The sequence below is a fragment of the Cibotium barometz genome, chromosome 21 (assembly GCF_041138505.1).
Source record: "Cibotium barometz isolate CiBa-2024 chromosome 21, ASM4113850v1, whole genome shotgun sequence".
Taxonomy (NCBI): Eukaryota; Viridiplantae; Streptophyta; class Polypodiopsida; order Cyatheales; family Cibotiaceae; genus Cibotium; species Cibotium barometz.
In genome coordinates, this window is record NC_141066.1 from 16,218,642 (window position 1) to 16,228,225 (window position 9,584).

A 9,584-nucleotide genomic window follows, 5' to 3' on the forward strand; every position below is an offset into this window, starting at 1 on the left:
CTCCTCCTCCATATTGACGATTGAAAAACCTAACATCATCTTGAACATCTAAGGTTACAAACTTTTTCAAACTGTAGTATCGCCACCTGCACACAAATCACAAACTATAAAGAGGAGATTGCCCACCAACAACAATGATGATGAATAGATTCGATGAGAAGAGAGCAAAGGTCTTGAAAACTTACTGCAAAAGAGAAAGAGAAACAAGAGGATCGTATCTGTGGCGTTTAATTTTTTTGTTAAAAGTTGAAAGTAATGTAATACGCAACGTTCTCTCTCTCTCTCTCTCTCTCTCTCTCACACACACACACGCACACACACGGCTTTCTTTTGGCAGCTTGGTTTTATTATTTCATGATGCCTTCACATCCAGTTTACTCATGGTCTCATAGACCCCTCGGGTCTTTTGTAGCTGTGTTTTTCTCTGCACTCACCTCCCCTCCCCTCCCCTCACCCACAACACAGACACACCACACCCAAAACAGACGACAGGCTATTGTGACCCTCTTTAACTCTTTGCTGATTTCTTAACCTCCACTCTCCAAATCTTTGCTATTTTCTTGCCCTTTTGATAAAGTGTTGGTTGATGGCTTTGTAAACTCTTCCTCTCCGACGCTTTTGGGTGGAATGAGCATTGTGATTCTGCACTCGTCTAAAATTGGAATGAGCATTTTGTACTTAGTTCAAACACAATTGAGACATTCCTTGTAGAGCCAAAAATACCCGAGCAATTTTTTTTTATGAAGCTCTCTCCAGTTCACATTCTAATTTAAGCAAGCATTGGAGGAGTTAAAAAATCCGCCCCAGCAGAAGACCAAGGGCCAGCCATCCACAGAATAGTCACAACCTATGGGTTGACTTTTGAAGCGCTAGCACACATTTCACATGAAAACACTAGTCACATGGAAGGGGAGCCTTGGGCGGCATGGGGTTATAGTTTTACCATATTGTTCAGAGTACAAGTGCATATGAAAAATTGAGACCCCCCAAGCCATCCAGTCACACATGCCAGGGACGCCAGGCAAGAATCAACATAAAAGCTTTTACAAAATCCACCTCCAATCCAAGCCAAAAGTGTGGTTGTTCAACTGCTAGCTACTAGTGAGCCTTTGATTGTGGTCAATAACCTGTCTTCCAAGCATGTGTCATGTTTGTGACCCCGGTAACTGCTTGTGTATGTCCTTCAATCGATCTGTAAGCTCTTGAAAATTTGGACGAAGCCTTGGATCACTAAAATACCACAAACATGGCCAGCATTAAAAAAAAAAGGAATTTTTACTCATGCAGGCCAGCTTCTAGAATGTCACGGCCAAGGCACAGATGCCCCCACATGCCATCAACTTATGCAAGCTCTTACCTACTCCAACAGTCTCTCATCATGGCAGTCCACTTCGGATCCACCCCCTCTGGGACCTGCAGCCTCTGATTCATGAATCCAACAGCACCCACCACCTACAAAAGTCACAAATTCAAAAATGTTAACTCATAGACATGACCAACAAGGGCTTTCACTAGAGTTCCTCACCTTGGCAAGGACAAATCCAGAACTTACTAGATAGACTGATTAACATGGTGCAACATGATACCTGCATGGGATTCAAATCCGTCCAAGGAACCTGTTCTGTTGCTAGCTCCCATAAAATAACTCCAAAACTATATACATCAGACCTGGAGATGCCAAAAAGAGCTGCAAAATTAATTGAACACACTCAGCCTGCAAAGGCGCCAAACAAGTCTTGATGCATATATATACTTACTTTTCATTGGAAGGTTCATTACGAAGCACCTCAGGAGCCATCCACTGTGGCTGCACAAAAGCAACACAAAGTATACAACATTTAGTGCAAGGAAACAGAAAGGGAAACTCAAGTATAAAGGCCTGGACCCTGATGTATTGTGGAAATAATCCAGAAATTTCATGGATTTTTTTATTTTTATTTTTAAGCCTCCAAACATCCTCTACTTTGAGGTAAACTAATTACCGTGCCTCTTCCAGATGCTGTATTTAGAAAGGTTGCATGCTTCAACCTTGAGAGGCCAAAGTCCCCCACCTGAACCAAAGCAGAGACTATATTTGTGAATGCAAGCAAACAGAAAAATCAAGCATATCACAACATGAGATTTAAAGAAAAGAACAAGAGGTTCAAGCCATATACTTTTACAGTCCAATTCTTGTCAACAAGAAGGTTCGATGACTTAAGGTCCCTGTGCACAATGGGGGGGTTCAGGTGATGCAGATAGTTCATACCACGGGCCTGACCAGGGCGCACACAACAACAGAGACTTCCAATCAGAATGTGGTGCCTTGAACCCTAGCAACTGAATAATACTTCAGGTAAAGAAAGAGAATGGGACAGCTACACTCCAAACGTCCAGCTAAACTCTACAAACAACTTCAAGCTAGAGCACTAGTGAGTTACTATGTCCAGGGCCATCCGAACTCGCCTTCTCCAATCCATTCCTGGCGTGTTTCTATGTAGCAGCCGGAATAAACTTCCCCTGCAATTGATAACAATACACCTAAGAGTGGCTTCATATCTTTGACCAGGTAATGCTAATAGCACCATGCATGGCTGAGAGCCCAAGATACTGAGCAGGGCTGAGAGCCACAGACACTGTGCACAGGTGAGAGTCCAAGATACTGTGCATGGCTGAGAGCCCAAGATAATTACCGTGGAAGAAATTCGGTCACTATTGAGAGGCGTTGAGGAGATATAACCGCTCCCATAAAGAGCACCACATTAGGATGTCTCATTCTCTTCATGATAGCGACCTGTTGTATTCACAATTTTCCTTTGTTAGGCCAAACCAAGAGGATGATTGTGAATACCCCCCCAAAAAATAAAATTACAGCGCTGGCTCAAAGCTATGGCTCACTTCTTTCCTGAAATCCTCCAAAAGCTCCAATGTGTATTCTTGCTCTGCAAAAACTTTAATGGCAACATCCTGTTCAAGGATGAAGCTTATTACCTTCACATACCAAGGCAACTGTGGTATCCATCAAAGAATGAGGAACAACTTGAGAGTGAACCTTACCGAGCCAATCCAAAAACCATGATATACTGTCCCACAAGACCCTGAATATAAAAAGCAGAAGTGAATCTGATCAATTGCCAATAGGAGGCGATAAATGGACTGCTTTCAAGACAACATACATGAGACTTACACCATAGACGTGTGGCTATAACCCACCTTGCCCGATTCGTTCACTGACAGTCAATGACTCCCATTCAATCTCACAATCCAGAATCTCCAGCTCCGCTTCAACCTTCTGCAGGCAGCTGCTGCTTGTACTAGCCGTGCTACTATTGCTGCTAGTGGTGCTGACATTTGCCCAATTCCAAGATTTCGGAGACTCAACCATGTCAAACTTGTTCGTGCCAATGTCTTCAAGTTGCACCTGATCAAAGCTAGCATCTCTTTCTGCAAAAGTTTTGAGTATGTCCTCTCCACCTCCTTGTCCATGACTGCTGGCATTGCCCTTCCCTCCTTGTGCAACATCACTCGGGGGCCACCTCCATGCTGGCCGGTTTCTTTGCTCCCCAGTGTCACGATTAGGCCCTCCCCAAGGCCATAGTATACCTTTCTTTGTCATCCAAGATTCTGCCTTGGAGCTGAGGAAAGTCAGCCCTCCTGCCTTTTTGACATGATCTTGGGAACTACCTTCATCGACTTCAGATTTGTTTGATGTTGTTGGAGGTGAGATATTGTTTTGTTGTGAAGAAGCCTTAGGAGTAGTAGCACCACTAGATGTTCCCTCACCACACTCTGTTGCATCTATAGAGCCAGCGTCTACATGTCCACACTCTGAGCCCTGGCTTCCTCCACTTCCACCCTCGTGCTCAACAGTACTCTCACCAATCCTGATGCGTGATAACACCTTGGAAGAAGCCACCTTGGAGGTCACCTTGGATGCCTGGCTGCCAATAATAGTCAGCACACAACATAAAAATGTAAAACTAACACATGAGAACACTCTGATCTTACCAAGTTGGATAAAGATGTAAAAGGATTTTGCGGGGTCTGTTGTTGCTTCTGCCCAACAATGTCTGATCCAGCATCTTGAATGTCCTCGAAAAAAGAGTGCTGGATGCCCTCAATGACAGTAGGCCCAGAAAACGGCCGGGAATCATTTGTCACTCCAATAACCCCAACCAGCACGCCATTATCATCATACAATGGCGAGTTTGTGATAAAAGCAGTAAACATCTCCCCTGACTTTTTCAGAAGTGGAAACTGACCATTCCAGTGTTTTCCTGTCATAAGACCTGAAACGATCTTATATGCAACATTATAATGCTTCTTGTGTACCAACAGCTCCAAGACATTACTTCCCAAGGCTTCTGCTTCAGAGTACCCGTAAAGAAGCTCAGCAGTCCGGTTCCTACAAGTATCGTCCGAAGAAAGGTGGTTACTACCAGCACCCACAAGGCATGCTTACAATTCAAAGCAAAAACTTAGCATTCACAAGAGTCCCAATTGGGGGCTCTCTTCGGGAAAACGCCAAGGCATGTTACCAGTAGGTCACCTCTGCAGACAGGTTAAAGATGTAGACTGCCTGTCCCATGGATTGCAGGATATTCACGTAGTGCTGCTCTGTGAGGTGCTCAGGAAAAGGCACGGTGCTGGGGCCACTGCCGAACCTGTGGCCATAGCCATGGCTGGGACTGGAACCAACATAAGAGGAGGTCTGTTGCGAGCTCCCTGACGATTCTGTCCATGGAGGGGAGCCTCCTGCACCAAAAATACTCAGTTTCTGAGGGAAAGGGAGGCGTAATTCTGCAACGGAAGTGCAGGTTTGAGGCCCTTGGCACCTTGTATCACGGGAAGGAGATCCCTGGAAAGGTCGGTGTGCCTCTGGCTCATCTGCGGGGATGTCAGATTTGTGAGCGTCGATGAATTTCAATATCTCTGATCTGAGGAACGCATGGTTGACTTCAAGCTCTGCAATGCGCTGGAAAAGGACTTCAGGAGGTGGTGGGGGCTGCAAAGATGCAGAAGATGCAGTGGGAGAAGATGAGGAGGGGGAGCTCTGCTTGGAAGAAGCCATGGCTGCTGCTGCTAGTTATGGTGTGAGATGAAGGCGACGTTGCAAACATGGCAGAAGCAGGAGAGAGGCCACCGCATCATCAGCAGAACGGGAGAAAAGCGCGATTTGAACAGTGGGAGATTGGTAAAAGTGAAAAGGCCAAAAAAGATGGATATGGCGACTGTGATTGCTCAAACAAAGACAAGCGACAAAAATAACGATGCATACCCGCCATAGCCAGAGCTTGTTTGCAAGCCAAATTTCAAATCTGCAACGTGAGAATCAGTCTACACGCCCTCCATCGCTTCATGAAAGCAGTCTCCAAAGCTGCAAACCCTAGCTGTACAGAGATTCGATCAGCAAGAAGAAGCTTATTGCCGAGAACAACGTGGAGGAAGAAGCACATCCATCATAGCCAGAGCACTACTGAGCAGAGAATTGGTGAAGCGTTTCCTCCATAGGTCCCGTCTTTCCAAGAAAGCAAGCGATCTGCAGAAACTCTTAGTAACGGCGATGGCGATGATGATGATGATGAAGGGACACGAGCAAAATCGTTTAATCATGTGCAGGAGTTTGGGCCGGCCATGGGGTGGTGAGCTCCATGCATAGTTTCAGAAACACGCTTATCCATGGCCTGCTGCTGCAGAGAGGCACATGCTAGCATGGTCAGCAAGCATCGCCATGGCCTGGTCATGCCATTTTGCCAAATTGGACCAGAGGCTGCCAGCGAAAATTTTTGTCAGGTGGACGGCGACGAATCCTCACCAAGACAATAAAGGCAACGGAGAGCCATGAGGCCTAGCACTTTATTTAGGAACCAGTGAACCACCACTTCCTTTTACCATCATTCCTATGCTATGGGTTCACCTCACAACCACAAGTTGAACTCAGAGGGCTTGTCCTCTTCTTCATTAATTCCTGAGAGTCCCAGGTGGAGGCGGTGAGGGAGAGAGTCTGTAGCATACGCAGGAGGTGGTGCTCCAAGCTTTCCAGTCCTCTTGTGCTCCCCTTTCTAGTTCCAACAACACCACTTCATAGCCCTTTTGGCTACCAACACATGCCGCATTATATAGGACCATAACGACTAGTTGGTCCTGTCAAGCTTATCCTCAGTGGATAACATCCGAAATACATCACTATCTGCCATGGCCCACAAGCATACATGCACTTCACACACACACACACACACACCTAGGTGCCACTGGGCCCACACGCATGGAGCTCGCGAACTATTCTTCTTCAAGGCCATTCCATCACACATGCTGTTGCCAAGCCTCTTTGACATCTACTCTCAATCGTAACTATTCTTGTGTTTATAGACCTAAATAGTGATGATGGATGGGAAAAAGGACTGACGGATGAGCAATATTACCTTTGCTCGCCTTGCGTTCCCTCATCTTCCCCCACCTTGACCAAAAAGAAAAACTTTGTAGTCAGTGATGGGGTTTGAAAAGCCTAAGAGTCCGACCATAAAAAACACATGTCTACCCTTTCAACATAGCCTTACGAGGGCCAAAAGTAGAACACTCCATGACTCCCACTTCTATGGGCACTAGGAGCATTGATACAAGAACAATAGCTATGTAGATTTCATGTTTTTTTTCATCCTACTCTATTCTTCTTCTTGGTTGTAGCTATGTAAGAGATCCTTGAAGTTAGGTGCTTGCTCTCCAAGTGGCGAAATTGGGTTGTTTTGTGCCAAATAATTTGTACTATGGAATCCAACAATGAAAGAAAAAAAAAATCAATTTGCCCTTCATCAATGTAAACGATTGTAACGTCCTTATACCATTCTGCTTATCCTAACTCATGTGAAATTGTCTACCACATCCTAATATAGGTTGTTTGTGGAATCCTTGTCCATATAGGCAGCACACCCCATTTGGACTCTCCATACAATTGGGATGATGACTTCCACCTCCCCAATATTATTCCCTCACCCAATATTATTCCCTACATTGGATAATGTAAAAAAGAGTCTCACACAAGGTCTTGGGTCGGTGATTGTACATTGTTGGGTCAGTGATTGTGTGAACACGACATCTGCATGCAATCATGCTAGAGGCTGCTCTGTTTTGAAATGTTGTCCCATATGATGGATTATGTCAATGAGTCTTACAAAAGGTGTTGATTGGCACTTGTGTGAATGAGGTCTTAGGCTCCATTTACATGTAAAGATGAATATGAGATAATGGTTTATTATTTATGCTCCATATGAGTGTGCGATTCGAGCCTCCCACCACCACCAATCCCATACCATGTTTGGATAATGGGATAGAAAACATCCAATCTGGTTTTTTGCAAGGTGGCATCCTTGTCCTTCCAGTGGTTAAGTTATTTACTTAGTATCCTAACATCATAATTGAATACTTCAACCATTTTTGCAAACCACACTTGTGTTTTTATGATGACACCATCCGTTGATACTTAACCCCTCTTTTCCATAGGATCAATAATGCAATGAGATAATGGTTTATTATTTGTGTTCCATATGAGTGTGTCATTCGAGCCTCCCACCACCACCAAGCCTATCACCAATCCCATATCATGTCGAGATAATGGGGTAGAAAACATCCAATTTGGTTGGTGGCATCCTTGTCCTTCCAATGGTTAAGTTATTTGCTCAATATCCTAACATCATAATTGAATACTTCAACCATTTTTGCAAACTGCACCTGTGTTTCTATGATGATACTATCCATTGATACCTAACCCCTCTTTTCTACATGATCAATAATGCAATGAGACTCTTTTATGTGCCAAATGCATCACTTTAAGAACTATTTACACATATATGATATATGCACATGCACTTGAGATTGGAGGCTAGACACCAACGGCCTAGGATTCTTGGATTTGAGCCCATAATTGTGCATATGGTACTAATTTGTAGCCACATCGACCATGGAGTCCATGATTGTGCATATCGTAATAATTCATAGTTGCATTGACCATGGAGTCCATGAATTCATCACCTACCATAGTTATTATAAAAATCTTAGAAATGGATTAAAAATTAACAACCTTGCTCTTATTGTTAACCAAATCTATGCAAATAGAGAAAGTCTAAATAAGATCAATTGTTGGCCCTTGTGCACAACTTTGAGAATCTTTTTTGGGCTTAATTGAAAGCATGTGTGCACCATGAGACTTTTTTATGAGCCCTACATAGTAGAACCCAACACTACATCACTTTTTATTCACCATGGAGATCAAAGAGCATAGCCTTTCCGATTAGATCGTAAACGCATACTAAATTCCGTCCTCACATAAGTGAGGAGGCTAACATGTAGTTGAGTATAATCTTCCTAAAGGTTTGGCATAATGAGCTCCTTGAAAGGATGTGGATTAAATTGTGAGGTGTATTTACTCTCATAGGTACCCAATGTAATGTAAACCTTTACTACACCTAATAATAAATTAATAAAGAGATCAAAGAGTCACCTTATTAATTAGAACCTATACTACTATTGATTATAGGAGCACATACCATTGCTTGTTAACTTTTTGGGGAAAAGATTGAATGATCACACCTTTTGTAGACTTTTACTGTAATCAAATAAGTAAATGAGCTTGGAAGTTAATTTTTCAAAGATGAAGGATACATTTCCAAAACAAAAACATGTGGATGAAGGAATTCAAAACATAGCTAATAAAACCCAATGTAAGCACCCTTGGATCTATAACTAGAAGCACTGGCCCTACCAGCATGACATGCCTAATGTACTTATTGTATCATGCATAGAGCATGATGTACCGAGATGCCTTTCTTTGTAATCTACTCAATCTATTAATATATATATAACTTCTCTAAAAGAAAAAAAAGAAAATACATATTATTATATATGAATATATATATATATATATATATATATATATATATATATGAGATGCCTTTCTTTGTAATCTACTCATTCTATTAATATATATCTAACTTCTCTAAAGAAAAAGCCAACATAAGCAAGAACCTTTGAGGGTTTTACCTGGGCTTGGTAGTGAATCTTGGCAACCCATGCATGTATTGGTCCGCGTACCCTAGCTTTAGGCAATATCACTTGCCACTAAGGCTAGAATGCTCCAAGGGAATTTTATCAATTTTCCATGGGTGAATAAGGGCTCTTTATTTTTGAAAAAATAAAATTTATTTAAGGAAGAAAGAAAAATAAGATTGGGTTCACAAACTACCTTACCATAGAAAACATCCATGAATGTATCACAGAGGAGCATGTAGCATGGAAATTTGGTGTCTAGTTAATATAATTAGGTGTCTTTTTTATCTTACACTCTAGGCCTTAAATTAATTATGTGGAGTTTGCTAAACTTAATTAATTGATAGATGGAGCTATTAGAGGGATGATTTTTATGTGGCCTATTATGATGAAAGGTTGTGGCTTTTCAACAACTCTTACTACCAAAATTATGGTAAGAACCATGAGCCCTTGGTGGATATAAAGATCTTAATAGGTATGTTTAGGGATAGCAAGCCATTTAACATGTTTTCATGGAAAGTTGTGTAATTTTTAGTGCGTGGTCTTTCTATATGACTCCTTTTTTA

General features: G+C 42.5%; 1 protein-coding gene across 5 annotated transcripts; it reads right to left on the reverse strand.

Moving 5' to 3' along the window:
• Positions 1-708: 708 nt before the first annotated feature.
• LOC147626906 (uncharacterized) lies at positions 709-5,330 on the reverse strand. 5 transcript variants are annotated; one of them, XM_086815456.1, is made up of 15 exons: positions 5,258-5,329; positions 4,815-4,866; positions 4,518-4,734; positions 3,988-4,384; positions 3,193-3,916; positions 3,037-3,077; positions 2,878-2,946; positions 2,673-2,773; positions 2,421-2,499; positions 2,157-2,255; positions 1,983-2,051; positions 1,758-1,807; positions 1,587-1,668; positions 1,358-1,452; positions 709-1,230 (listed from the first exon to the last, which is right to left on the reverse strand). In XM_086815456.1, exons 2-15 carry the CDS (start codon positions 4,864-4,866, stop codon positions 1,146-1,148), a joined length of 2,160 nt encoding a protein of 719 aa, XP_086671582.1. In that variant the 5' UTR covers positions 5,258-5,329; the 3' UTR covers positions 709-1,145. The 5 variants fall into 5 exon arrangements, with proteins under 5 accessions (XP_086671582.1, XP_086671578.1, XP_086671581.1 ...); XM_086815452.1 differs by having other exon boundaries at positions 4,518-4,866; positions 5,258-5,330; XM_086815455.1 differs by lacking the exon at positions 5,258-5,329 and having other exon boundaries at positions 4,815-5,196.
• Positions 5,331-9,584: the final 4,254 nt, after the last annotated feature.